Genomic DNA, 27,965 nt, shown 5'->3' with positions numbered 1-27,965 from the left:
GCATATATATATATATATATATATATATATATATATATATATATATAAAAAAATAAAATTCCCTTCTCACCCTCCGCGGGTGGTCTCTTTCATCCTCTGAGCTCGGGTCCTCTACCAGAGGCCTGGGAGCTTGAGGGTTCTGCGCAGTATCTTGGCTGTGCCTAGAACTGCACATTTCTGGACTGAGATGTCTGATGTTGTTCCTGGGATCTGTTTGAGCCACTGCTCCAGTTTGGGGGTGACTGCCCCGAGGGCCCCGATGACCACAGGCACCACTGTGGTCTTCACCTTCCAGGCCTTCTCCAGTTCCTCTCTGAGGCCCTGGTATTTCTCCAGTTTCTCATGCTCCTTTTTCCTGATGTTGTAGTCACTTGGTATTGCTACATCCACCACAACGGCTTTCCTCTGTTCTTTATCCACCACCACAATGGTTCGCCATTACCATCTTGTCTGTCTGGATCTGGAAGTCCCACAGGATCTTAGCTCGGTCATTCTCCACCACCTTTGGGGGTGTTCCCCACTTTGACCTCGGGGCTTCCAGTCCATATTCGGCACAGATGTTCCTGTACACTATGCCCGCCACTTGGTTATGTCGTTCCATGTATGCTTTCCCTGCCAGCATCTTGCACCCTGCTGTTATGTGCTGGACTGTCTCAGAGGCCTCCTTGCACAACCTACACCTTGGGTCTTGTCTGGTGTGGTAGATCTGAGCCTCTATTGCTCTGGTGTTTAGGGCCTGTTCCTGGGCGGCCAGGATGAGGGCCTCTGTGCTGTCCTTGATATATATATATATATATATATACCACTTTTCAGATATATTTTAAGAATGTTGAAAGGGATGTATGACATAGATTTATGTTGATCTATGACATAAAATCCAATTGAAATGCATTCAATTTTGTGATTGTAACATAACACATGTGAGTTGGAGCATCACTACCTTATGTGAATATTGTGAAAAAACGGAATTCACTAAATGTCATTTTTTTATTTACAAAATACATTTCTTCATAAAGAACAAAAAGCATTTTATCCAAGTAATTTATTTTGTTCATCAGAAAAAAAAAAATATTTAAGAAAACAATCAATAACTCACACAGAAATATGGCACCATCTAGCGGCCAAACTGTGGTACTTTCTCAAATACAGCAAGGAAAAACATTTTTAAAGTTATCAAATGACTCTTTGCCATTGATAAAATAAAATTAAATTAAATAAAATAAATAAAACATTGATATGTTTATACTTTTAATAATAATAATAATAATAATAATAATAATAATAATAATAATAATAATAATAATAATAATAATAATAATAATAATAAATTTAATTTGTACCGCACTTTTCATTAAAAAAAAATCTCAAAGTGCTACACAGTGCAACTAAAATCATAGATAAAATCAACATCATAAAAATCATGTGGAGGCAGAATAGGCTTGCTTAAATAAAAAAATCTTTAAGCCTCTTTTGAAGTGAACCAGTGGTTGTGGAGCTCTCAAATAATCCGGGAGAGAGTTCCAGAGACGGGGGGCAGCCACAGCGAATGCCCGATCTCCCATGGTCCTTAATCTGGAGCGAGGAAGGTGGAGGAAGTTGCTGTCTTGTGATCACAGAGATCTGGTGGATGAATGTGGAATGAGAAGGTCCTTTTTAAGCCTTTTTAAATTTTGATTTCAAGATTTAAACAGACAACGCCTTCTTTTCACAGATCCATTGTTGGTTTTCATTGCACTGCACTGATTTCCATCCTTGTTTTTCAAGAGAAATAACACATTGATTGTCATTTTCAGGTTGTGGAATCCAGCTGCTGCAGGAAAGAAAAATATAAAAAGTTAAAAAAGAATTATTTGTCTTTATTATGGGAATTTCTGAATATGTGTTTCTTACTGGTTGGTCAGTTCACTTCCATCAATCCACTTCCATTTGTTGTCCTCTGCTTTCAGGCCAATCCAGTATCCTTGAGTCCCTGAACTGCCCCAACTTTTTTTAGTGACAAAGCCCTAAGAAAGAAAGAGATAAAAAAAAACAACAAAAAAGAACATCAGAGATGTTCATCTGTTTCAAAATGTTGAGGTTTGTTCCCATTCTTAGAACATTTGAAATATGCATGAGATCTCTCTCATTACCTTTTCAATTTCATCAGACACAACAACCAAATCAGAAACTTTTGCCCTGCAGTCTTTTCTGGCATCTTCCCAGGTTTTCCTTTGAAGACTCTCTGCATTGTTTATTGCATAGCAGCTGGACTGAGAGGGAAGCCATCCTTTCTGACAAGATTTGCATGTTCGTCCTGAAACAGCAGAGATTCAGAAGTAAACAAGAGACCTTCATTTTTATATGGTTTTTTGCCAATTTTTGAGCATAAACAGTGAGATCTGAACATACTGTTATTTTCTTTGGGGCAGTATGCATCAATGGCCCACTGAGCATGGCTGACGTTCTGCCTTATCTCTAGGTTTTGTATTTGCTCTGTAAGGTTTGTCCACTCTGACTCCAGCTTCTGGTTTATTTCTGTGAGATTCGCGACCATACTTTCTGTGACAGTAAAGTCTTTTACGAGACTCTCAAACTGAATGGTCAGATTGTCGTGATCCTTCCTCAAGTTGTCAAAGTCTGACGTGATTTTGTTGTTGAGGTTCGTCAGGTTGTAATTTTCATTCAGAAGAGCCGTTTGGTTGCTTTTTAGCTGGTCCCACTCAATGTCGACAGACTTCGGACGAACTAAGACTGCATATAAAAAAAAAGTAACAGATTGTAAAATAATGATAATGCAACACAGGACTTTTTTCAGCACATTACCACATTTGAGAGCTATTTCCTGTTCTGTAAATCTAATTTTCAACCGAGTTACACTCTCAAATATATCAACTCTGTCAAAGAAATTTGATCTCATCTCCCTGTAACTTGAATGGTAGTTAAATGAGGGTTAGTTGGATCATCAAGGAAGCAACACTTTCAAACGCCCATAGAAGCAAATTGTTAAAGTAATGTTAAGATAGAAAAAAACCCTCATTATTTTCAGCTAGAAATATACTGTCATTTGATCTTGTTGTATAAAACTCTGTGTTGTATAAAACATGTTTTTAGTGTAAATTCAGCATCATTTGTGACCAATTCCTACTGTTTTAATAAATTACATTTGGAGAACAATCATCTACCTCACATTTTCCTTTTTTGATTAAATACACAAAGTTTTTTATAACCTGGCAGTAAAAATCACTTATTTAGAAATAGATAATACATAATTCAATCTGGTGCGATCAAATAATCCTAATTATTTGGTCGGTTTTGCTTGGTTTTTATACTTACAATAGATGCAGACTGCTATGACTCCCAACACCACAGAGACAAACAGAGTCCCAAAGCACCAGGCCACCTGCTGGTACCATCGACGTCGGTCTTCTTCGTTCTTATCAGGCAACAGAACTGTTGAGGATAAACAGCAATGTCCAGCCAATTTATTCACATTCATTTTGTTTCCATTTGTAAAGAATAATATAGTAACCGATAAACAAAAGGAGTGATTTTATTTCTGGCGCAACATTCACTCAAACGAGCTCCAATTTGTGTTTGCCGGATTCAAATAAAGCAGAATGTTGGTCAGATTTTGAATGTTGATTGAGAAATAAAATTAATGTTGTGCTTAATTGTAGCTGCGCTTTCCTCTGCACATTTCCCATCGCAACTTACCATTTATGTCAAGAGTGTTGTCACTTTTTTCACTGTCTGTCTTCAGTTCATCATACACAATCTCCTCCTCCTTTATAGCTGAATGATTAAACAATTAAAAGTCAGTTGTAGAACTAATACAAACCAAACAGTAACGTTTTTATTGTTACTTTCTTCAGAATCAGGTCTTAAAGGGGAAATAAAACCAGTTCACTTTAAAACCCATGGGTACATTTTCTCAAGACAGTAAGTGAAAAAAAAATGGGATGTGTTTTTTTTTCATAAAGTGGAAATACTTGAAGAAATAGATTACAACAACCAACAGAGGATTTTGTAAGAAGAGTTCTAAGTAAAGATCTCCAGCAAATATGCAATATTTCCTCAAATGTCAACATTGCAAAAACAAGGCTGAAGTTTTGTTTTAGCTTTTTTGTGTCAATTTGTAAGAAATAATTCAAAGTACTGACATCAAGACTAGGGTCTTTATGTTTGTTTCACAACTTACATTTTATGCTGTTTTTTTCATTTGCTTCACTGTGAACTTTCACTTCGTCATACACAGTTTCCTCCTCCTCCTTTTTGACTGAAAGATAGAAAAGTTAATTTTATCATATGCAAGATTTTATTATTATTTTCTAGATGTTATTTTCTAATAAACATATTTTTTTGTTTGTTTAAAAAGTTTTAATTTTTATCATACAGCATCTTGCAAATATATTCAAATATCTTCAATAAATGTCCCAGGGCCAGTACATTACTAAAAACACATGATTGACTGACAGGGTGCATATTATAGAAATGATTTTTAAGGGTGAAAAAGACCATCAGAAAGGAGAAATAATCTCTATTTCTCTATCTCTATTTCTGTCTTATTTTCCAAATGAGACAGTTGTTTGCACTGGATGTAATTTGTGTCAGAGTAAAAGTTATTTTTCACTTTTTATTTGAAGTATCTCAAAAAGCCTGTTTCTTTCAAAATTATTCACTATTTTGTATTGGTATATCATAAAAAATTTTATTAAATCCCGATTAAATATCAAGACTGTGATAGCAACAAGACAAAATGTCAAACAAGTAACTGTACATTTTGAAGAACTCCTCTGTATAGAGGTCAACAGGATCTCTGAAAAATCACCAATGTGGCAATCATTTTATGAAGTTGCAGTTCTTATTGAATTGTGTAACTTTTAATTTTTTTTTCTTTTTTTACTGGGAAATGCTTAAGAAATACATGTCATTACACATCCTCTGGTTTTAGGGTATGGCAGTTATAATATGAGTAATCACAAGTAAGACTAACATTTTAGAAATTCCATTTATTAAACATTTACAACCCAAACCCATCAAAACGTTTCATTTGAGTTAATATTCATCCAGGCTTTATGACCTTTTACTGGTGAACTTGCCAGCTGGCTTTAGCTAAAACCAATACAATTAAACAGCATTTGATTGAAACAAATAATGCTTTTCTAATCAGTTATAGTTTCAAACCTGAAAGTAAAACTCTTAATTTAGCAAAATATCAACTGTGTGGTTTTAAATTTATATTAAAATTTATCAACAGACATGAGCAGAAACAAACATTATTTCCGTGAAGATTTGATATATAAAGAAATATGCAGACTATCTTAGTCTTTATAAGTAACTTATTACATTTAGGGTGTGTAAAAAGAAAAAAAGAGGTAACTTACCCCTTGGGTGTAATTTATTTTTAGCTTTGAATACAACAGACGTGTAGATAACGTCCTCTTCTCCCGCCATCACTACAAACTTCTTAGAAATATCAGAGTTTTTATGATTTATACACAGACTCTCACTGCAGTGGGATGTCATTTAGCAGAAGGGTTCATTCTTTCTGCAGCTCTATCTCACAGCTCTTAAGTGTTCAACTTCTGCTTTTGTTACGGGAAGTCATTTGCATTTATGCCATGTCTAAAAATAAGTTCAGTCATTCAATGGGATGTTTATGTGCTATGAAAATGATAAATAAATAAAACATGGTTACACAAATCTCATATGTGGCAGACAAAATGTGTTGATGTGAAATTCAGAATTTGAATGTTAAAACGGCGAGGAATAACCAAATCAGCTCCTCTGTCACTTCCACTTCTGTCTTTAGGATTGACATTGAGGCAGTAAATTAACCATAAATCCACAAAAACATTATAATGACCTTCTTAATTAGAGATTGTATTTGCCTCTTTATTAAGAATTTACTTATTAAATGATATGTACAAAAAACAAAAGTTATAGTTTGGATATTTTGTTATTAAGTTGTTCAAGAACTAAAACCTCTGATATTCATATTTCAAAGTGAGGTTACGCTTGGATGTTAAAATAATTTCAGAATATTGATCAGGGTTATTACCAGGTTTTACAAAGAAAGCAGCAAACATCTAAAACAACACACAGGACAAATATGAATTGTAATAATATGATGCCATTGTTTACCTGTGTGTGATTTAAGATTTTATTCATAATGACTTTTATAAAAAATGCAAACTTTAACAAAAAAGAAATTAGCAATTATGTTGTACGAAAACAAGACTAATGTAACCCAGTTTAAATCCATAATGCCACATCTCTTTTTTCACTTCTTTGTTTTTGATCTTTACTCACTCTCTTCTTTTGGTTTCACTCATTGATTACTTTTAACATGTGACAGCAAAATTTACTGCCAGATGTTATTATTAATTTATGTAAATAATTAAACTGCAGGTGAAACAACAATCCTGCCATTGTTCAGACAGCACTGAAAACGTTCAGGTTCCTTTTTCTCTGATGAACTGAGCCAAAACCTGGTCATGTAGGAGTTAACATGATGCATTTCACTAGAATAAAAATACCTGGAAACACTGTTCTGTTGTTGCTTTTAGCTGTTGTCCAGATGTTCAAAGCTCTCTTCTGTCCATCAAAACTAAATTTAACACATTTTGCAAAGAAAAATTAGGGAAATGTTTTATTTGGATATACAAATTTGGTGGAAACATAAAACTCACTGTTACAATTGTAGTAGCATGAAATGTTCTTTCATCCTACTGCATGAACTCCAAGCTCTTGAACAGTTAATGTGTGCCACTTAAAGCAAATTCTTGTGTCTTTAATCAGGCTTAACGTTAAAATCTCTACATGTGTGAACAATAAATATGAGAAGCAGAAAATCTTCTCATGTTTATTGTAAATTTTGATTTTGTATTAAAAACCTGTTAAACTTGTTATTTTTTAATGTAAGAACTTCTGTAAATCTAAATCCTTAATGCTTTAAACAGATAAAGCCTTCTTCTCACATATCCATGCATTCTTGTCATTACAGTTCATTGTATTCCAATCTCGGCCTTTACGAGAAGTTACACAGTGACCTTCAACGACATTCTGGTGGTGTATCCAGTTTCTAAGAAGAAAAAAAAAGACATAAGTTAGATCAATGCTGATAACTTTGTTTATAAAAAAGATCAAGAAAGAATGTGTCTCTCACAGATCGGTCAGATCACTTCCATTGATCCATTTCCATTTCCCTTTTACAGCTCTGAGACCAATCCAGTATCCGTTAATCTCATTTTCAGCATAACTATTGTCATCAACAAACTCCTATGAAAAATGATAACATGTTTACATATTTATTTCACTTACATGATCAATATTGTATGAATGAGAACTGAATGAACTGTCATGATTCTTCTGAGGAGAACATAAGAAAAATCATACAAATTTAAACTCTTCTATCTCTAAAGTCTCTGAAAATTATGCACAGGGGGTGTACCAATAAATCATCTGGGCAATAAATCAGTCCTGTTTTCCTTAATATTGGAAAATCGTCAGTTGACCAATATTTAAATATCTGATCTTATTCACATATCGATCTATCATCGCAAAAGTCTGAAAATCAGCCACTTTCCGCTTTTATTCTGTCATGAAAGAGAGATGATTGACAGACTTGCGCACCAGGTTATGTTTGCACATGCCTGGTTTACAATAATTGTTCTAATGTTGCCACTTCTGCAACTTTGCTAATAGTGACTTCTCACACAACAAAATTGGTATCAGTCAAAATTGTAATTGGTAGGTCAAGCTTTTTAAAAATGTGTGGTCTGATAGAAAAGTGCTGTAGGTGCACCACTACTAAATACCCAGAATTATTAGGTAGGCTATTTTTTAGCCATTGCACAGTTGTAATCCATTAAAGCTGGTCCTCTAATACCTTTTCAGCCTGATTAGACACAACAGTCAGATTTGAATTCTTTGTTTTGCAGTATTCTTGTGCTTCTTCCCAAGTTTTCTGATCCGAGGGATTAGCATTATTATGCAAATAACAGCGGAACATGTGGAAATTCCAACCACTCTGGCATGGAGTGCACTTTCTCCCTGAAACAAAAATACATGATCCAATAATGTTATTATTAGTTGTTGTTGGACATAAAAAGGTAATACAATATAAACCATTTGTCTAAGATCTGAACATACCACCATTATTATTAGGACAGTATTGATCAATGCTCCACTGAGCTCGACTGACATTGAGCTCTTTCCAGGTTTCCTCCATGTTTTCTATTATTCCTGTGAGGTTTTTTCTTTCTTCCATCAGTTTCTCATTAAGCGACATCAGGTTGTGGTTCTCTGCAGTCAGCATGGTGATGTTGTTTTTTAAGGCCATAGAAACCAAAGTCAGGTTGTCATTGTCTGAACTGAGTTTGTTGTTGAGGTTACTCAAATTATGAATTTTCTCCAGAAAATCCGTTTGGTTTGATATCAGCTGGTTCAGCTCACTTGCAGTGCTCTCACGAACTGTTACAACTACAAAATGAAAATTGCTTAATAAAAAAACACCATAGTTTACAGTTAATTTTTTTTCTACTCAATTTCAAGATAAACAGCCTTTAGGAAAATATAAATATGATGTTTCTTAAATCTTTAGCTATCTGTAATTAATACCCTCACTTATAATTTATTCACCAATCGAGACCAATAATCCAGTTAGATGAAATAGACAATACAGTGCCATTCCATTTTTTTTGTTCAACATTGAACTCTTTTGTAAATTAACAAAGTTATAAGAAAGATCATATGAGTTATAGAGATGTAATCAGATTCATGGTCTTCCAGTTTTGTATACTTACAATAAACACAGACTCCAATGACACTCAGCACCAAAATGACACACAGAGTCCCAAAGCAGAAACACAGCTGCTGATAGCGGCGACATCTTTCTGCTGCCTTGTCTGGCAGAAGTCCTACAGAGATTAAAACAACAAAGATGAACTTTAAAATCTGAAATGACAATAACTTCTACTATCATTTCTGTCTAGATATAATATTTTTACTTTATTACCAATAAGAAAAAAATATCCACTCTTTAATACAAATAAATACCCTGTACTTGTAAACGCGCTTTAGAGGACTCCACAGCGAGTGGAGCTATATATTCACCACCATGTCCCAGCATGGGGCTAAATGACAGGATGAAAGGGTACCATAAATTCTGCAGGCAAAGCAGATGAAGTGTCTTGTTCAAGAAAACAATGACTGACATGGGCAGAATGTGGGTTTGAAGCAACCACCCAGATTTTGTTGAGTTGCATCATGATTGTTTTTAAAATTTCAAGTTAATAAAAAAACATTAACAGACTGGAAAGTTAACACTTAAAATTCTTTTTTTTTTCAAAGAAATCTCTCAAAATTAATATAAAAGGAGAAGCTGTCCTCACTTTTATATAAAAAAATGGAAGTAGCAAGAATGACTTAGTGAAAGAAAACACTTCAATTAGCTAATCAGCATTTTAAATGTTTCCATGTGTTATTAATCTGTCCTTAGAATTGGGGCAAATAATGAGCACTTTAATATTATATATCTATTTTTTATATTCTTACCGTTTGTGTCAGCAGTTTGCTGAACACTTTCATTCTGCTTCTCCACTTCAGCATCATCCACAGCTTTAGCTGAAAAGGTTGAAATTTTAAGTTGCTTTACTAGAACTTTCTAAGGTTTGTTATGGATAAACTTAAAAATCTTTACTATTTCATACTTACTCTCTTTATTCACCTTAACTTCATCATACACAGTCTCATTCTCATTTTTACCTGAAAGATCAGCGAGTATTTAGTCAAACATATGTAACGTACAGACATTATTTTATTCTCTTTATTTTTGACAGCAAAGATGCCATTTTGTGTTTTAATAAAATAAGCTATCAAAATGTATACTGCAACACAATTTAGGAAATGTATATCATAGTTCCCCAATCACACATGAAATGCAGAACTGGGCCATGTACTGTAGCAGAAAGCAACACATTAAAAATTATCAACGCAACTAAAACACAAAATAATCAATATATATATTTTAAAACTAATAAATTTATTTCAAGATCAAAAATATTTTTGATAAATGTTCAAGAAATTAAAATTGAAGTGGAATTTGAATATATCAATAATTTTCGGGTTGTGGATGAGGGGATGTCTGAGTCATTTCTTGACCAAAATCAACATTTTGAAAGAAATAAAAAAAGCTGTTTTGTTTGATAAAAAATATTGTACTCTTAATTTATTGCTTACTGATATAATGCAATGAAATAAATACATTAGAACTACCTTTTATTTTGCCACAATGGGAAAATTCAGGAGTACCTGCAGAAGCAGGTCATAATAAACAGAAAATATAGGAATAACAGAATATAAAGTTAGCAAAAATTAAAACCATAGAAGAAAACTATACAGTTTTACATAGTTATACAAAACTATAAATATATCATATTCAGATAAAAATAAATGTGTAACTGAACATTGGCATTTAAAATAAAGTACAATATGTGACTATGTGTGCTTAGATCTGAGTTTGTTGGGAGCCGTGATGCTCGGATTTATTTTAGCCAAAGTTCTTCTGTCTCTCACTTCATCTGGGTAACGAGGTCATGCTCAGGCTGAGCTAGTCTACCTGATGAACATATCTAGCCACTTCCTTTTAACTGTAAATAAACTAACATATCTATACCTTTGGAGATGGATGAGTAAGCTTAGTTATCAATATAATTTTGGGGGATTTTACATTTTCAATAATAATTTCTATGACTTGTGAGCCCATTTGACTCATGTGACAAAAGGTCTGAACAGCCCTGGCATACGGAAAGACTGAATTAAACTGTTGGAGAATATACTGAATTTAAGCAGAATCAGATGAACTTACCTTCTGATTGGGGCTGCTTCTTACTTTTGATGGCCACTGAAGCATAGCTCACCTCCTCGTCTGCCATATCTACAGCCTTGATGTTGATCTTGATCCGACTAGTAAACTGAATCAGAACTCAAAGTGAGAGGTAATAGGAAGTTGCTTCCTCTGTTGGTGTTCCTTTTTATCATTCTTGATTTGCATACTTCTGCTTTTTTATTCCGATCAACTCCTAAACCAACAAGACTTTGGCCAGCTTATCTGGGTCATTGGTTTCCTTGTTCCTCGCAAAGAATAATTCAGTAAGTGAACTGCAAAAACACAAAATCAAGCATTTTTTTGGGTCATATTTTAGTGCTATTGAAATAAGGCAAAAACAGCAACTGGTCACATGCATTAAAATGTTGTTTCTTGATGACAATGTCTGCAATGCATTATTTGATAAATAATGACTGGTGCAGGGTGAATTAGTCACTTACAAATCTAATATAGCATTAAAAAATGAACGCTGAAATATTAATGTATTTATAAAAGGTATCACTGTTAAAAATGGTGGCAGTTGGAAGTTACAGAGCTTTGACGTTTATGTTGGATCAATCAATCCATCAGTGTTTCTTACTCAGTTGATGACAGTTTTTAACTTTTAGATAAAAGACAAAAAGAGTAAGGGTAGTGTCTAGTTTTTAGTGACTTTCTCATAAACATTTAGGGCCATGTTGGTGGACTCAGGACACCAAGTACGGGCCGCTTATCTAAGCAGAGGAGACGTATAAGAAGACACTGCAACACATCATTTGTCCTTTTCTTCCACTCATCCTAACCAGCCCCTCTTTTGAATATTTTTGTTTATTGTTTTAGGCATAAAGTTCACCCAAAAGTTACACAGAGCTCATTTTTATTGCTAAAATCCAATGCAAACTAAAATCTTGTAAATAAATAACTGTAAAACTGTACAACCGAGTGTTATGGCTGGTTGAGTTTTGACAATGATGCATAATTTTCATGTTGTGGTCTAGACAGAATATAATACCACAGTGCTATAGTGAGCTTCCTCTCAGGCTTGTGTGGATCTTCTATATTCTGTATATTCTTCTATATCTGTAACGTTTTAAAGCTGCAGTAATATAAAAAGACAATTATATGACCTACAACAGAAGCCTGCATCAATTCAAGGGAACATGATAACTTAAAGATTCACTTCCAAACTGTTTGCTTTAAAATGAGGAGATTTATTGTCATCTTTATGGAATTCTTAATTAAAATCAGGCTCCACAAATGTTTGATAAGTTAAATAATGGGAAAAAATGGCAGGAAAAAAGAGGCAGACATTTTTATATTCTCATTTTTAAAAATAACAATTGTGTTACTCTGTGTAATAGATTGTACAAAAAACAAACAAAAAAAAAAAACTTCTGTAATAGTTATATATACAAATTATTTTAAGTATTGAAGAAAGATTCACAGGCAGTGGGAATCCTAAAATCATGCTGAAACCACGTAAAGTTCCTTCAGAAACTTCAGCAACCATAAAAGTTATTTTGTCTGACTTCTGAATCTGTTGATAAACTTTAAATTTACAACTTCAGACAAATCATCAGAAAAAGAAATGAAACTTTTAAAGCCTTTTAAAAAGAGCTTATAAAAAAACCGATAACACTTTATTTGAAGGGGTGTGCATAAGACTGATACTGTCGTAAACATGACATAACACCTGTTATGAACATAAAGAAGTCTTTAAGAATGTTTATGACAGTTGTCAAGAACTGTCATTGGGTAAATAATGACACTTTTAATGCAGAGTTACACTAAAAGTTGCATTAAAAGTCCATTAAAAGTGCCAACTTTGCATGATTTTGTAAATTATGATAATTGAATGCAAAGTTGGCATTTTCAATGGACTTTCAATGCAACTTTTGGAGCAACTTTGCATTAAAAGTGTCATTATTTACCGAGTGACACTTCATGACAACTGTCATAAACATTCATAAAGACTTCTTTATGTTCATAATAGGTGTTATGTCATGTTTATGACAGTATCATGTCAGTCTTATGCACACCTCTTCAAATAAAGTGTTACCAAAAAAACTAAACCAGAACATTCCATAAGTCTTCAATAAGGTTTTCCAAACAGCCTGTCAAAAACCTGAACATTTCATGTTTAAACAGATAAAGCCTTCTTCTCACAGATCCAGTTGTACTTCTCAGTACAGCTCACTGATGTCCATTCTCGGGACTTGAGAGAAGTTACACATTGACCATCAGTTGCAGGCTTCTGCTTTATCCAGACTCTAAGGAAACACATCAGTTAAATCCAGTCTGGTCGATTTGTTTTATACAAAGTTTAAGAAATAATGTGACTCTCACTGATTGGTCAGATCACTTCCATCGAGCCATTTCCATTTCCCTCCTACAGCTCTGAGACCAATCCAGTATCCTTTAATGTCTCCTATAATAGGACTTAGTGTTTGGACATAATCCTGAGGAATTAGAACAGATAATTCTGTTTATGTTGACTGAAAACTGACTAAACACTCTAAATTATTGAGGCTATGATTTTCTCAGTCAGTGTACATTTTTAAGCCATTAAAATTGTTCTTCCATTACCTTTTCTGCGTTGTTAGACACAACAGTCAGATCTGAATTCTTTGTTCTGCAGTCTTCTCGTGCACCGTCCCAGTTTGTTCGATAAGCAGCTGTAGCATCGTTATAAGCGTAACAGCTGGAAAGTTGGTAATTCCATCCATTCTGGCAAGAAGTGCAGCTTCTCGCTTAAATAAAAACGTTCCATTAATAAATATGTTAACATAATATAATTATTATGTATTTTTTTAACATAATGTAGTTCAGCACAAACTGTTTGTCTAAAATATGAACATACTACCTTTATTTTTAGGACAGTATTGATCAATGCTCCACTGAGCTCGACTGACATTGAGCTCATTCCAGGTTTCTATTATTTCTGTGAGGTTTTTCCTTTGTTCTTTCAGCTTCTCATTAAGCGACGTCAGGTTGTGGTTCTCTGCAGTCAGCATGGTGATGTTGTTTTTTAAGGCCATAGAAGCCGTAGTCAGGTTGTCATTGTCTGAACTGAGTTTGTTGTTGAGGTTACTCAGATTATGAATTTTCTCCAGAAAATCCTTTTGGTTTGATTTCAGCTGGTTCAGCTCTCTTGCAGTGCTCTCACGAACTGTTACAACTACAAAATGAAAATTGCTTCATAAAAAACACTGTAGTTTACAGTTAAATTTTTTTCTACTCAATTTCAAGATAAACAGCCTTTAGGAAAATATAAATATGATATTTCTTAAATCTTTAGCTATCTGTAATTAATACCCTCACTTATAATTTATTCACCAATCGAGACCAATAATCCAGTTAGATGAAATAGACAATACAGTGCCATCCCATTTTTTTTTTGTTCAACATTGAACTCTTTTGTAAATTAACAAAGTTATAAGAAAGATCATATGAGTTATAGAGATGTAATCAGATTCATGGTCTTCCAGTTTTGTATACTTACAATAAACACAGACTCCAATGACACTCAGCACCAAAATGACACACAGAGTCCCAAAGCAGAAACACAGCTGCTGATAGCGGCGACATCTTTCTGCTGCCTTGTCTGGAAGAAGTCCTGCAGAGATTAAAACAAAGATGAACTTTAAAATATGAAACTACAATATCTTCTACTATCATTTCTGTCTAGATATAATATTTTTACTTTATTACCAATCAGAAAAAAATATCCACTCTTTAATACAAATAAATACCCTGTACTTGTAAACGCGCTTTAGAGGACTCCACAGCGAGTGGAGCTATATATTCACCACCATGTCCCAGCATGGGGCTAAATGACAGGATGAAAGGGTACCATAAATTCTGCAGGCAAAGCAGATGAAGTGTCTTGTTCAAGAAAACAATGACTGACATGGGCAGAATGTGGGTTTGAAGCAACCACCCAGATTTTGTTGAGTTGCATCATGATTGTTTTTAAAATTTCAAGTTAATAAAAAAACATTAACAGACTGGAAAGTTAACACTTAAAATTATTTTTTTATTTCTTTTTCAAAGAAATCTCTCAAAATTAATATAAAAGGAGAAGTTGTCCTCACTTTTATATAAAAAAATGGAAGTAGCAAGAATGACTTAGTGAAAGAAAACACTTCAATTAGCTAATCAGCATTTTAAATGTTTCCATGTGTTATTAATCTGTCCTTAGAATTGGGGCAAATAATGAGCACTTTAATATTATATATCTATTTTTTATATTCTTACCGTTTGTGTCAGCAGTTTGCTGAACACTTTCATTCTGCTTCTCCACTTCAGCATCATCCACAGCTTTAGCTGAAAAGGTTGAAATTTTAAGTTGCTTTACTAGAACTTTCTAAGGTTTGTTATGGATAAACTTAAAAATCTTTACTATTTCATACTTACTCTCTTTATTCACCTTAACTTCATCATACACAGTCTCATTCTCATTTTTACCTGAAAGATCAGCGAGTATTTAGTCAAACATATGTAACGTACAGTCATTATTTTATTCTCTTTACTTTTGACAACAAAGATGCCAGTTTGTGTTTTAATAAAATAAGCTGTCAAAATGTATACTGCAACACAATTTAGGAAATGTATATCATAGTTCCTCAATCACACATGAAATGCAGAACTGGGCCATGAACTGTAGTAGAAAGCAACACATTAAAAATTATCAACGCAACTAAAACACTAAATAATCAATATATATTTTTTTTAAAAACTAATCAATTTATTTCAAGATCAAAAATATTTTTGATAAATGTTGAAGAAATTAAAATTGAAGTGGAATTTGAATATATCAATAATTTTCGGGTTGTGGATGAGGGGATGTCTGAGTCATTTCTTGACCAAGATCAACATTTTGACAAAACTGGTACAACGCAATGAAATAGATACATTAGAACTACCTTTTATTTTTGCCACAATGGGAAAATTCAGGAGTACCAGCAGAAGCAGGTCATAATAAACAGAAAAAATAGGAATAACAGAATATAAAGTTAGCAAAAATTAAAACCACAGAAGAAAACTTTACCATATTCAGACAAAAATAAATGTGTAACTGAACATTGGCATTTAAAATAAAGTACAATATGTGACTATGTGTGCTTAGATCTGAGTTTGTTGGGAGCCGTGATGCTCGGATTTATTTTAGCCAAAGTTCTTCTGTCTCTCACTTCATCTGGGTAACGAGGTCATGCTCAGGCTGAGCTAGTCTTCCTGATGAACATATCTAGCCACTTCCTTTTAACTGTAAATAAACTAACATATCTATACCTTTGGAGATGGATGAGTAAGCTAAGTTATCAATATAATTTTGGGGGATTTTACATTTTCAATAATAATTTCTATGACTTGTGAGCCCATTTGACTCATGTGACAAAAGGTCTGAACAGCCCTGGCATACGGAAAGACTGAATTAAACTGTTGGATAATATACTGAATTTAAGCAGAATCAGATGAACTTACCTTCTGATTGGGGCTGCTTCTTACTTTTGATGGCCACTGAAGCATAGCTCACCTCCTCCTCTGCCATATCTACAGCCTTGATGTTGATGTTGATCTTGATCAGACTAGTAAATTGAATCAGAACTCAAAGTGAGAGGTAATAGGAAGTTGCTTCCTCTGTTGGTGTTCCTTTTTATCATTCTTGATTTGCATACTTCTGCTATTTTATTCAGATCAACTCCTAAACCAACAAGACTTTGGCCAGCTTATCTGGGTCATTGGTTTCTTTGTTCCTCGCAAAGAATAATTCGGTAAGTGAACTGCAAAAACACAAAATCAAGCATTTTTTTGGGTCATATTTTAGTGCTATTGAAATAAGGCAAAAACAGCAACTGGTCACATGCATTAAAATGTTGTTTCTTGATGACAATATCTGTAATGCATTATTTGATAAATAATGACTGGTGCATTGTGAATTATTCACTTACAAATCTAATATAGCATTAAAAAATGAACACTGAAATATTAACGCATTTCTAAAAGGTATCACTGTTAAAAATGGTGGCAGTTGGAAGTTACAGAGCTTTGATGTTTATGTTGGATCAATCAATCCATCAGTGTTTCTTACTCAGTTGATGACAGTTTTTAACTTTTAGATAAATGTCAAAAAGAGTAAGGGTAGTGTCTAGTTTTTAGTGACTTTCTCATAAACATTTAGGGCCATGTTTAATTGTTGTTAGGCGTGTTAGGCGTTGCATTGCTTTGAATATGTAAATCATGATTGGTGGACTCAGGACGCCAAGTACGGGCCGCTTATCTAAGCAGAGGAGACGTATAAGAAGACGCTGCAACACATCATTTGTCCTTTTCCTCCACTCATCCTAACCAGCCCCTCTTTTGAATATTGTTATTTATTGTTTTAGGCATAAAGTTCACCCAAAAGTTACCCATAGCTCATTTTTAGTGCTAAAATCCAATGTAAACTAAAATCTTGTAAATAAATCATTGTAAAACTGTACAACCGAGTGTTATGGCTGGTTGAGGTCTGACAATGATGCATAATTTTCATGTTGTCGTCTAGATAGAATATAATACCACAGTGATATAGTGAGCTTCCTCTCAGGCTTGTGTGGATCTTCTATATTCTGTATATTCTTCTATATCTGTAATGTTTTAAAGCTGCAGTAATATAAAAAGACCATTATATGACCTACAACAGAAGCCTGCATCAATTCAAGGGAACATGATAACTGAAAGATTCACTTCCAAACTGTTTGCTTTAAAATGAGGAGATTTATTGTCATCTTTATGGAATTCTTAATTAAAATCAGGCTCCACAAATGTTTGATAAGTTAAATAATGGGAAAAAATGGCAGGAAAAAAGAGGCAGACATTTTTATATTCTCATTTTTAAAAATAACAATTGTGTTACTCTGTGTAATAGATTGTACAAAAAACAAACAAACAAAAAAAAAACTTCTGTAATAGTTATATATACAAATTATTTTAAGTATTGAAGAAAGATTCACAGGCAGTGGGAATCCTAAAATCATGCTGAAACCACGTAAAGTTCCTTCAGAAACTTCAGCAACCATAAAAGTTATTTTGTCTGACTTTTGAATCTGTTGATAAACTTTAAATTTACAACTTCAGACAAATCATCAGAAAAAGAAATGAAACTTTTAAAGCCTTTTAAAAAGAGCTTATAAAAAAACCGATAACACTTTATTTGAAGGGGTGTGCATAAGACTGATACTGTCGTAAACATGACATAACACCTGTTATGAACATAAAGAAGTATTTAAGAATGTTTATGACAGTTGTCAAGAAGTGTCATTCGGTAAATAATGACACTTTTAATGCAGAGTTACACTAAAAGTTGCATTAAAAGTCCATTAAAAGTGCCAACTTTGCATGATTTTGTAAATTATGATAATTGAATGCAAAGTTGGCACTCTTAATGGACTTTCAATGCAACTTTTGGAGCAACTTTGCATTAAAAGTGTCATTATTTACCCAATGACACTTCATGACAACTGTCATAAACATTCATAAAGACTTCTTTATGTTCATAATAGGTGTTATGTCATGTTTATAACAGTATCATATCAGTCTTATGCACACCTCTTCAAATAAAGTGTTACCAAAAAAACTAAACTAGAAAACTGCATATGTCTTAAATAAGGTTTTCCAAACAGCCTGTCAAAAACCTGAACATTTCATGTTTAAACAGATAAAGCCTTCTTCTCACAGATCCAGTTGTACTTCTCAGTACAGCTCACTGATGTCCATTCTCGGGTCTGGAGAGAAGTTACACATTGACCATCAGTGGCGTTCTGCTGCTGTATCCAGGCTCTAAGGAAAAACATCAGTTAAATCCAGACTGATAGATTTGTTTTATACAAAGTTTAAGAAATAATGTGACTCTCACTGATTGGTCAGATCACTTCCATCGAGCCATTTCCATTTCCCTCCTATAGCTCTGAGACCAATCCAGTATCCTTTAATGTCTCCTATAACAGGACTTTGTGTTTGGACATAATCCTGAGGAATTAGAACAGATAATTCTGTTTATGTTGACTGAAAACTGACTAAACACTCAAAATTATTGAGGCTATGATTTTCTCAGTCAGTGTACATTTTTAAGCCATTAAAATTGTTCTTCCATTACCTTTTCTGCATTGTTAGACACAACAGTCAGATCTGAATTCTTTGTTCTGCAGTCTTCTCGTGCACCGTCCCAGTTTGTTCGATAAGCAGCTTTAGCATCGTTATAAGCGTAACAGCTGGGAAGTTGGTATTTCCATCCTTCCTGGCAAGAAGTGCAGCTTCTCGCTTAAATAAAAACGTTCCATTAATAAATATGTTAACATAATATAATTATTATGCATTTTTTTAACATAATGTAGTTCAGCACAAACTGTTTGTCTAAAATATGAACATACCACCATTATTTTTAGGACAGTATTGATCAATGCTCCACTGAGCTCGACTGACATTGAGCTCATTCCAGGTTTCTATTATTTCTGTGAGGTTTTTCCTTTGTTCTTTCAGCTTCTCATTAAGCGACATCAGGTTGTGGTTCTCTGCAGTCAGCACGGTGATGTTGTTTTTTAAGGCCATAGAAACCGAAGTCAGGTTGTCATTGTCTGAACTGAGTTTGTTGTTGAGGTTACTCAGATTATGAATTTTCTCCAGAAAATCCTTTTGGTTTGATTTCAGCTGGTTCAGCTCTCTTGCAGTGCTCTCACGAACTGTTACAACTACAAAATGAAAATTGCTTCATAAAAAACACTGTAGTTTACAGTTAAATTTTTTTCTACTCAATTTCAAGATAAACAGCCTTTAGGAAAATATAACTATGATATTTCTTAAATCTTTAGCTATCTGTAATTAATACCCTCACTTATAATTTATTCACCAATCGAGACCAATAATCCAGTTAGATGAAATAGACAATACAGTGCCATTCCATTTTTTTTTTGTTCAACATTGAACTCTTTTGTAAATTAACAAAGTTATAAGAAAGATCATATGAGTTATAGAGATGTAATCAGATTCATGGCCTTCCAGTTTTGTATACTTACAATAAACACAGACTCCAATGACACTCAGCACCAAAATGACACACAGAGTCCCAAAGCAGAAACACAGCTGCTGATAGCGGCGACATCTTTCTGCTGCTTTGTCTGGAAGAAGTCCTGCAGAGATTAAAACAAAGATGAACTTTAAAATCTGAAACTACAATATCTTCTACTATCATTTCTGTCTAGATATAATATTTTTACTTTATTACCAATCAGAAAAAAATATCCACTCTTTAATACAAATAAATACCCTGTACTTGTAAACGCGCTTTAGAGGACTCCACAGCGAGTGGAGCTATATATTCACCACCATGTCCCAGCATGGGGCTAAATGACAGGATGAAAGGGTACCATAAATTCTGCAGGCAAAGCAGATGAAGTGTCTTGTTCAAGAAAACAATGACTGACATGGGCAGAATGTGGGTTTGAAGCAACCACCCAGATTTTGTTGAGTTGCATCATGATTGTTTTTAAAATTTCAAGTTAATAAAAAAACATTAACAGACTGGAAAGTTAACACTTAAAATTATTTTTTTTATTTCTTTTTCAAAGAAATCTCTCAAAATTAATATAAAAGGAGAAGTTGTCCTCACTTTTATATAAAAAAATGGAAGTAGCAAGAATGACTTAGTGAAAGAAAACACTTCAATTAGCTAATCAGCATTTTAAATGTTTCCATGTGTTATTAATCTGTCCTTAGAATTGGGGCAAATAATGCCAACTTTAATATTATATATCTATTTTTTATATTCTCACCGTTTGTGTCAGCAGTTTGCTGAACACTTTCATTCTGCTTCTCCACTTCAGCATCATCCAAAGCTTTAGCTGAAAAGGTTGAAATTTTAAGTTGCTTTACTAGAACTTTCTAAGGTTTGTTATGGATAAACTTAAAAATCTTTACTATTTCATACTTACTCTCTTTATTCACCTTAACTTCATCATACACAGTCTCATTCTCATTTTTACCTGAAAGATCAGCGAGTATTTAGTCAAACATATGTAACGTACAGACATTATTTTATTCTCTTTATTTCTGACAGCAAAGATGCCAGTTTGTGTTTTAATAAAATAAGCTGTCAAAATGTATACTGCAACACAATTTAGGAAATGTATATCATAGTTCCTCAATCACACATGAAATGCAGAACTGGGCCATGTACTGTAGTAGAAAGCAACACATTAAAAATTATCAACGCAACTAAAACACTAAATAATCAATATATATTTTTTTTAAAAACTAATCAATTTATTTCAAGATCAAAAATATTTTTGATAAATGTTGAAGAAATTAAAATTGAAGTGGAATTTGAATATATCAATAATTTTCGGGTTGTGGATGAGGGGATGTCTGAACCATTTCTTGACCAAGATCAACATTTTGACAAAACTGGTACAACGCAATGAAATAGATACATTAGAACTACCTTTTATTTTTGCCACAATGGGAAAATTCAGGAGTACCAGCAGAAGCAGGTCATAATAAACAGAAAAAATAGGAATAACAGAATATAAAGTTAGCAAAAATTAAAACCACAGAAGAAAACTTTACCATATTCAGACAAAAATAAATGTGTAACTGAACATTGGCATTTAAAATAAAGTACAATATGTGACTATGTGTGCGTAGATCTGCGTTTGTTGGGAGCCGTGATGCTCGGATTTATTTTAGCCAAAGTTCTTCTGTCTCTCACTTCATCTGGGTAACGAGGTCATGCTCAGGCTGAGCTAGTCTTCCTGATGAACATATCTAGCCACTTCCTTTTAACTGTAAATAAACTAACATATCTATACCTTTGGAGATGGATGAGTAAGCTTAGTTATCAATATAATTTTGGGGGATTTTACATTTTCAATAATAATTTCTATGACTTGTGAGCCCATTTGACTCATGTGACAAAAGGTCTGAACAGCCCTGGCATACGGAAAGACTGAATTAAACTGTTGGAGGATATACTGAATTTAAGCAGAATCAGATGAACTTACCTTCTGATTGGGGCTGCTTCTTACTTTTGATGGCCACTGAAGCATAGCTCACCTCCTCCTCTGCCATATCTACAGCCTTAATGTTGATCTTGATCCGACTAGTAAACTGAATCAGAACTCAAAGTGAGAGGTAATAGGAAGTTGCTTCCCCTGTTTGTGTTTCTTTTTATTGTTCTTGATTTGCATACTTCTGCTTTTTTATTCCGATCAACTCCTAAACCAACAAGACTTTGACCAGCTTATCTGGGTCATTGGTTTCCTTGTTCCTCGCAAAGAATAATTCAGTAAGTGAACTGCAAAAACACAAAATCAAGCATTTTTTTGGTCATATTTTAGTGCTATTGAAATAAGGCAAAAACAGCACCTGGTCACATGCATTAAAATGTTGTTTCTTGATGACAATATCTGTAATGCATTATTTGATAAATAATGACTGGTGCAGGGTGAGTTAGTCACTTACAAATCTAATATAGCATTAAAAAATGAACGCTGAAATATTAATGTATTTATAAAAGGTATCACTGTTAAAAATGGTGGCAGTTGGAAGTTACAGAGCTTTGACGTTTATGTTGGATCAATCAATCCATCAGTGTTTCTTACTCAGTTGGTCACAATTTTTAACTTTTAGGTAAATGACAAAAAGAGTAAGGGTAGTGTCTAGTTTTTAGTGACTTTCTCAACCATGTAGGGCCATGTTTAATTGTTGAGGTGCTACAACTGCTGTTGTCAGGCGTTACATTGCTTTGAATATTCCTTTTGAATATTTCAGTTTGGTTGGTATGTTAGATTACTTTTGTTTATTGTTTTAGGCATAAAGTTCACCCAAAAGTTACACATAGCTCATTTTTATTGCTAAAATCCAATGTAAACTAAAATCTTGTAAATAAATCACTGTTAAACTGTACAACCACGTTTTATGGCTGGTTGAAGTCTGACAGTGATGCATTATCTTCATGTTGTGGTCTAGACAGAATATAATACCACAGTGATATAGTGAGCTACTCTCAGGCTTGTGTACTTCTTCTATATTCTGTTTGTAACATTTTAAAGCTGCAGTAATATGACAAGGCAACAGTATGACCTACAGAAACCTACATCAATTCAAGGGAACATGATAACTTAAAGATTCACTTCCAAACTTAGACTGTTTGCTTTAAAATGAAGAGATTTATTGTCATCTTTGTGGAATTCTTAATTAAAATCAGGCTCCACAAATGTTTGATAAGCTAAATGATAGGAAAAAATGGTAGAAAACAAAAGACAGACATTTTTTTATTCTCATTTTTGAAAATAACAATCGTGTTATCCTGTGTAACAAAATAACTTCTTTAATGGTTATATACACAAATTATCTTAACTATTGAAGAAGATTCACAGGCAGTGGGAATCCTAAAATTATGCTGAAACCACGTAAAGTTCCTTCAGAAACCATCAGTAAAAACTTCAGCAACCATAAAAGTCATTTTGTCTGACTTTTGAATCTGTTGATAAACTTTAAATTTACATCTTCAGACAAATCATCAGAAAAACATATGAAACATGTAAAGCCTTTTAAAAAGAGCTTATATAAATACTAAACCAGAAAATTGCATAAGTCTTCAATAAGGTTTTCCAAACAGCCTGTCAAAAACCTGAACATTTCATGTTTAAACAGATAAAGCCTTCTTCTCACAGATCCAGTTGTACTTCTCAGTACAGCTCACTGATGTCCATTCTCGGGTCTGGAGAGAAGTTACACATTGACCATCAGTTGCAGGCTGCTGCTGTATCCAGGTTCTAAGGAAAATCATCAGTTAAATCCAGGCTGGTAGATTTGTTTTATACAAAGTTTAAGAAATAATGTGACTCTCACTGATTGGTCAGATCACTTCCATCGAGCCATTTCCATTTCCCTCCTACAGCTCTGAGACCAATCCAGTATCCTGTAATGTCTCGTATAACAGGACTTTGTGTTTTGACATAAATCTGAGGAATTAGAAGAGATAATTCTGTTTATATACTGACTGAAAACTGACTAAACACTCAAAATTACTGAGGCTACGATTTTCCCAGTCGGTTTAGATTTTCAATCCATTAAAATTGTTCTTCCATTACCTTTTCTGCGTTGTCAGACACAACAGTCAGATCTGAATTCATCTTTTTGCAGTTTTCTCGTGCACCGTTCCAGTTTGTTCGATAAGCAGCTGTAGCATCGTTATAAGCGTAACAGCTGGAAAGTTGGTAATTCCATCCATTCTGGCAAGAAGTGCAGCTTCTCGCTTAAATAAAAATGTTCCATTAATAAATATGTTAACATAATATCATTATTTATTTTTTGAACATAATGTAGTTCATCACAAACTGTTTGTCTAAAATATGAACATACCACCATTAGTTTTAGGACAGTATTGATCAATGCTCCACTGAGCTCGACTGACATTGAACTCATTCCAGGTTTCCTCCATGTTTTTTATCAGTTCTGTGAGGTTTTTTCTTTCTTCCATCAATTTCTCATTAAGCAACGTCAGGTTGCGGTTTTCTTTTGTCAGAGTGGTGATGTTGTTTTTTAAGGCCATAGAAGCCGTAGTCAGGTTGTAGTTTTCTGCAGTTATCATGGTGATGTTGTTTTTTAAGACCACAGAAGCCGTAGTCAGGTTGTAGTTTTCTACAGTCAGAGTGGTGATGTTTTTTTCTAAGATGGTAGTTGCCACAGTCAGGTTGTAGTTTTCTACAGTCAGCATGGTGATCTTGTTTTCTAAGGCCATATAAGCTTTAGTCAGGTTGTAGTTTTCTACAGTCAGCATGGTGATCTTGTTTTCTAAGGTGATAGAAGCCGTGGTCAGGTTGTAGTTTTCTACAATTAGCATGGTGATGTTGTTTTTTAAGGCCACAGAAGCCGTAGTCAGGTTGTAGTTTTCTACAGTCAGAATGGTGATCTTGTTTTCTAAGATGGTAGTTGCCACAGTCAGGTTGTAGTTTTCTACAGTCAGCATGGTGATCTTGTTTTCTAAGGTGATAGAAGCTGTGGTCAGGTTGTCAAACTGAATCATTAGATTTTTATAATCTGAACTGAGTTTGTTGTTGAGGTTGGTCAGGTTCTGGTTCTCCTCCAGCAGAACCTGCTGGGATGATTTCAGCTGGTTCAGCTCGCTTGCAGTGCTCACACGAACTGTTGCAACAGAAATTAGAAATTACTTTATCAACAAAAAACCCCCAAAAAACATCAATGTAACTTTTTCATTTTAATTTGCTGTTTGTGTTTTAGAACTGGATTATATGTTCTGTTTAACTTTAGGATAAACAAATGTTTGCTCTTAAGATATTATTAGAAAACTGTATTTAAGGTTGTGTATTGGTCACATCTTACTCACAATAAACACAGACTCCAATGGCACAGAGCACCGAAATGACACAGAGAGTCCCAAAGCAGCAACACAGCTGCTGATAGCGACAAAGTCTTCCTGCTTCCTTGACTGGTAGAAATAAATAAATAAAAAAAAGGAACTTTAAAACTAGGAACAAATCTTTTCTTCCCTTGTTTGTCTGTAGTAAATATAAATACAACCTTTTTGCTTCAAAATCAAGAAGAAAAATACTGTCTTTTATATCAATATTAATTAGAGTCATCCTGGGTAGGTTTTATTCTAACTGTGAGTTTTCAGCCTTTTCAATGCTGGATGAAGTTCATGCACTGATCTCAACCATTTTGTGAAACACTGCCCCCTATCACTGCGGCACGGTACTTTCTGGTTCACCCTGTGCATTTTTACTCTGGATTTCTGACCAATCAGAATCATTAAATACATCTGACTATGGAATCTCGGCATATTTAATCAAATAAACTAATCACATCCATCAGTGTGTTAGTCCATGTACTTTAACAGGCATTTCATAAATTATGTAAATTTGACTATATTTATAGAACACCAGAGTGGAAATTTTGATTTTCTCTCATTTGTATTGTCCTTGTCATATTGACACATCACTACCTAATCTTTAGCTCCCCCACAGATTAAAATAAGGACTTTCGCTACTACAAAGCCTTACTATTACATCTTGTTAGCTTAAACATGAACATGTTGGAAATGCAAATAATTTTAGGCAGCAGTAGTAATATTTGCAGACGTAATGATATTGATTGTATGACTGGACACTTATGTAGAATTTCTGATGAATACAACACAGAACATAAATGACAGACTTGAAATAGGCTCAATCAATTTGTATCATCCTAAAAAACAATAGTAAAACTGGAATCCTGTACGTGTTCGTAAGATAACCACATATCTAACTGTATATTTCAGTAAGAATGCACCAAGGCTTGTAGCAAATCAACGGCTGCTACAAATTTTCCATATGAATTGGGGGAAAAACACACACAGCTGAGTTGCCTTCCAACTCCATTTTCTCTGATTTAAAGATAGTTAACACAAATTGCAAACCTGTTTCTAATTTTATCATAATAAATTGTTTTCCTTGATTTTATAAACTTACCAGTTGTGTCATGAGTTTTCTGAACACTCTCATTTTGCTTCTCCACTTCAAATTTCTCCATTATTTTAACTGAAATGAAATTTTAAGTTGTTTTATAACATAACAACATAATTACTGCATTTGTCAAGGAAGCACCAGTTTTATAGCAAATAATGTGACTTTTACTTCTGACTGTGAGAATTTTTCCAATGAACTGGGGCAAATAAAACAAGTGGAGAAAACCTCAACAACCCCATTTCCTATACAGATAAATATGTATCATAAACTACAAAAACGTTGTCCATTAAATGAAAACTTTAATAATATATTGTTCTTTCCTCTTTGTTTTTAACAACTTACCTGTTTGGTCAGGTGTTTGTTGAACACTTTCATTCTGCATCTCCACTTCAGCTTCTTTCTCTGTTTTAGCGAAAAAGATTTAAATATTCTCTTGTATTATAACAAGACGTTTCTAAGAATTGATTTGCTGAAACTTAAACTTATCATTCAAGAGAATTTCTATTTCACAAAATATAAAAACTTTTACAGTTTTAATCTTTTGACCTGAACTTTTCAGGTAAGAAAATGAGTTTTGTTTCATGGGACACCATTTATTTTACCTAAACAGGTTTCCTCAGGTATAAAGAAAGTGATATAAAGTTATTGAATGTGTCTTAATGTAAAAATGTGTCTAACCATATAAAAGACAAAGAAAAACATGTACTCTGCTTAAGGATGTGGATTTGTTCTACTTACCCTGAGCTGGTTCTGTGTTCACCTTCACTTCATCATACACGGTCTCATTATCTTGTTTTACTGAAAAGTCAGAAGATCCATGAGTTTAATAGAATTTAGTGTGTAAAAGGTACATGCTATAGAGAATAATTGTGGTGACTTTTCAAGTCACCACAATTATCACATAGATGCAAAGACTGAGACTGAGTACATGTGTAGAATATATGTCATGTCTGCAGAAGATGAACTTACCTCTTGGTTGAAGCTGCATCTTACTTTTTATAACCACTGAAGCATAGCAAACGTCCTCCTCTGCCATATCTGCAGCCTTACTGTTGACTTAGAGCCGACTTGTTGACTGAGAAGGTTTCTTTGTGTTAGAACTGCCTTTTATTGTTCTTGATTTACATACTTCTGCTTTGCGACTTGTATCAATATCTGAATATGAGAATTGTGTTAGTTCTGTGTTTTGTAACTACTTAACTGTATGGTTGTCAGGATACTCTTGTAAAACAAATCTTTGATCTCAAGGAGTTTTATTCTAGTTAAATAAAGGTTGAAAAACTGAACTTTGACCACTGTCTTTTTCTTTTGTTTTTTTTGTTTTGTTTGTTTTGTTTTGTTTTAGTGGCTCTTATAATTTTCTTTTTGTGTCTTAGTTAAAAATAACTTAAGTATACAGAAATCTCCAGTGAATTAGAATACATACATCTGTCCCAATGAGTCTTGTTGGGATGAAAAGTATGTATACAAACTTTCCATTATACTCATGTTTATGTTTTTAAAAATCATCTGTTTATTGTTAATCAATAAAATGTGTTTCAATTGGTGATAGACCTACAGAAATAAATGGACTTTTCAATAATAATCTGATTTATTGAATGATTCTGTAGTTG

General features: G+C 33.7%; 5 protein-coding genes and 1 long non-coding RNA gene across 10 annotated transcripts; 1 reads left to right on the top strand and 5 right to left on the bottom strand.

Moving 5' to 3' along the window:
- Window positions 1-968: 968 nt before the first annotated feature.
- On the bottom strand, window positions 969-5,505 carry LOC106926326 (asialoglycoprotein receptor 1-like). The gene is made up of 8 exons (XM_015001166.2): window positions 5,364-5,505; window positions 4,178-4,255; window positions 3,694-3,771; window positions 3,313-3,429; window positions 2,389-2,730; window positions 2,130-2,293; window positions 1,891-2,003; window positions 969-1,810 (listed from the first exon to the last, which is right to left on the bottom strand). Exons 1-8 carry the CDS (start codon window positions 5,503-5,505, stop codon window positions 1,684-1,686), a joined length of 1,161 nt encoding a protein of 386 aa, XP_014856652.2. The 3' UTR covers window positions 969-1,683.
- On the bottom strand, window positions 4,858-10,973 carry LOC106926328 (uncharacterized). The gene is made up of 8 exons (XM_015001167.2): window positions 10,850-10,973; window positions 9,697-9,747; window positions 9,538-9,606; window positions 8,787-8,900; window positions 8,134-8,463; window positions 7,871-8,034; window positions 7,148-7,260; window positions 4,858-7,063 (listed from the first exon to the last, which is right to left on the bottom strand). Exons 1-8 carry the CDS (start codon window positions 10,914-10,916, stop codon window positions 6,934-6,936), a joined length of 1,038 nt encoding a protein of 345 aa, XP_014856653.2. The 5' UTR covers window positions 10,917-10,973; the 3' UTR covers window positions 4,858-6,933.
- On the top strand, window positions 8,272-19,575 carry LOC148154950 (uncharacterized). Of its 2 annotated transcripts, XR_015765583.1 has the most exons (3): window positions 8,272-8,338; window positions 13,840-13,902; window positions 19,388-19,575. It is a non-coding gene; the product is annotated as an uncharacterized LOC148154950 (long non-coding RNA). The 2 variants fall into 2 exon arrangements; XR_015765582.1 differs by lacking the exon at window positions 19,388-19,575 and having other exon boundaries at window positions 13,840-14,027.
- On the bottom strand, window positions 12,040-16,443 carry LOC148154951 (uncharacterized). Its single transcript, XM_088013676.1, has 8 exons — window positions 16,334-16,443; window positions 15,266-15,316; window positions 15,107-15,175; window positions 14,352-14,465; window positions 13,713-14,027; window positions 13,436-13,599; window positions 13,196-13,308; window positions 12,040-13,119 (listed from the first exon to the last, which is right to left on the bottom strand). The coding sequence occupies exons 1-8, from the start codon at window positions 16,398-16,400 to the stop codon at window positions 12,990-12,992; spliced, it is 1,023 nt and encodes a 340-aa protein (XP_087869802.1). The 5' UTR covers window positions 16,401-16,443; the 3' UTR covers window positions 12,040-12,989.
- LOC148154949 (uncharacterized) lies at window positions 18,402-22,030 on the bottom strand. 2 transcript variants are annotated; one of them, XM_088013674.1, is made up of 8 exons: window positions 21,883-22,030; window positions 20,815-20,865; window positions 20,656-20,724; window positions 19,900-20,013; window positions 19,258-19,575; window positions 18,984-19,147; window positions 18,744-18,856; window positions 18,402-18,667 (listed from the first exon to the last, which is right to left on the bottom strand). In XM_088013674.1, exons 1-8 carry the CDS (start codon window positions 21,947-21,949, stop codon window positions 18,538-18,540), a joined length of 1,026 nt encoding a protein of 341 aa, XP_087869800.1. In that variant the 5' UTR covers window positions 21,950-22,030; the 3' UTR covers window positions 18,402-18,537. The 2 variants fall into 2 exon arrangements, with proteins under 2 accessions (XP_087869800.1, XP_087869801.1); XM_088013675.1 differs by having other exon boundaries at window positions 19,261-19,575.
- A 999-nt stretch (window positions 22,031-23,029) lies between these two features.
- On the bottom strand, window positions 23,030-27,461 carry LOC106926329 (uncharacterized). Of its 3 annotated transcripts, none has more exons than XM_088013663.1 (9): window positions 27,322-27,461; window positions 27,091-27,150; window positions 26,695-26,754; window positions 26,356-26,424; window positions 25,233-25,334; window positions 24,248-25,030; window positions 23,977-24,140; window positions 23,735-23,847; window positions 23,030-23,658 (listed from the first exon to the last, which is right to left on the bottom strand). In XM_088013663.1, the coding sequence occupies exons 1-9, from the start codon at window positions 27,386-27,388 to the stop codon at window positions 23,529-23,531; spliced, it is 1,548 nt and encodes a 515-aa protein (XP_087869789.1). In that variant the 5' UTR covers window positions 27,389-27,461; the 3' UTR covers window positions 23,030-23,528. The 3 variants fall into 3 exon arrangements, with proteins under 3 accessions (XP_087869789.1, XP_087869790.1, XP_087869791.1); XM_088013664.1 differs by having other exon boundaries at window positions 24,251-25,030; XM_088013665.1 differs by lacking the exon at window positions 25,233-25,334.
- Between the last annotated feature and the right edge of the window lie 504 nt (window positions 27,462-27,965).

This window comes from Poecilia mexicana, unplaced genomic scaffold, assembly GCF_051168715.1.
Source record: "Poecilia mexicana isolate PSO_F unplaced genomic scaffold, ASM5116871v1 scaffold_16, whole genome shotgun sequence".
NCBI lineage: Eukaryota > Metazoa > Chordata > Actinopteri > Cyprinodontiformes > Poeciliidae > Poecilia > Poecilia mexicana.
The sequence above is the reverse complement of the archived record's forward strand: the minus strand, read 5'-3'. Positions and strand labels throughout refer to the sequence as shown.

Coding starts and splice junctions, on each gene's coding strand:
- LOC106926326 (XM_015001166.2), bottom strand. CDS start 5,505: ATGACATCCCACTGCAGTGAGAGTCTGTGTATAAATCATAAAAACTCT. Junction 3,430..3,693: donor CAACACTCTTGACATAAATG/GTAAGTTGCGAT, acceptor TATCCTCAACAG/TTCTGTTGCCTGATAAGAAC. Junction 1,811..1,890: donor GGAAGTGAACTGACCAACCA/GTAAGAAACACA, acceptor TCTTTCCTGCAG/CAGCTGGATTCCACAACCTG.
- LOC106926328 (XM_015001167.2), bottom strand. CDS start 10,916: ATGGCAGACGAGGAGGTGAGCTATGCTTCAGTGGCCATCAAAAGTAAG. Junction 7,261..7,870: donor TGTCTAATCAGGCTGAAAAG/GTATTAGAGGAC, acceptor CATTTTTCATAG/GAGTTTGTTGATGACAATAG. Junction 7,064..7,147: donor GGAAGTGATCTGACCGATCT/GTGAGAGACACA, acceptor TTTTCTTCTTAG/AAACTGGATACACCACCAGA.
- LOC148154951 (XM_088013676.1), bottom strand. CDS start 16,400: ATGGCAGAGGAGGAGGTGAGCTATGCTTCAGTGGCCATCAAAAGTAAG. Junction 14,466..15,106: donor GCAAACTGCTGACACAAACG/GTAAGAATATAA, acceptor TAATCTCTGCAG/GACTTCTTCCAGACAAGGCA. Junction 13,309..13,435: donor TGTCTAACAACGCAGAAAAG/GTAATGGAAGAA, acceptor CTAATTCCTCAG/GATTATGTCCAAACACTAAG.
- LOC148154949 (XM_088013674.1), bottom strand. CDS start 21,949: ATGGCAGAGGAGGAGGTGAGCTATGCTTCAGTGGCCATCAAAAGTAAG. Junction 18,857..18,983: donor TGTCTAACAATGCAGAAAAG/GTAATGGAAGAA, acceptor CTAATTCCTCAG/GATTATGTCCAAACACAAAG. Junction 18,668..18,743: donor GGAAGTGATCTGACCAATCA/GTGAGAGTCACA, acceptor GTTTTTCCTTAG/AGCCTGGATACAGCAGCAGA.
- LOC106926329 (XM_088013663.1), bottom strand. CDS start 27,388: ATGGCAGAGGAGGACGTTTGCTATGCTTCAGTGGTTATAAAAAGTAAG. Junction 26,755..27,090: donor GAACACAGAACCAGCTCAGG/GTAAGTAGAACA, acceptor TCGCTAAAACAG/AGAAAGAAGCTGAAGTGGAG. Junction 25,335..26,355: donor GAAAACTCATGACACAACTG/GTAAGTTTATAA, acceptor TATTTCTACCAG/TCAAGGAAGCAGGAAGACTT.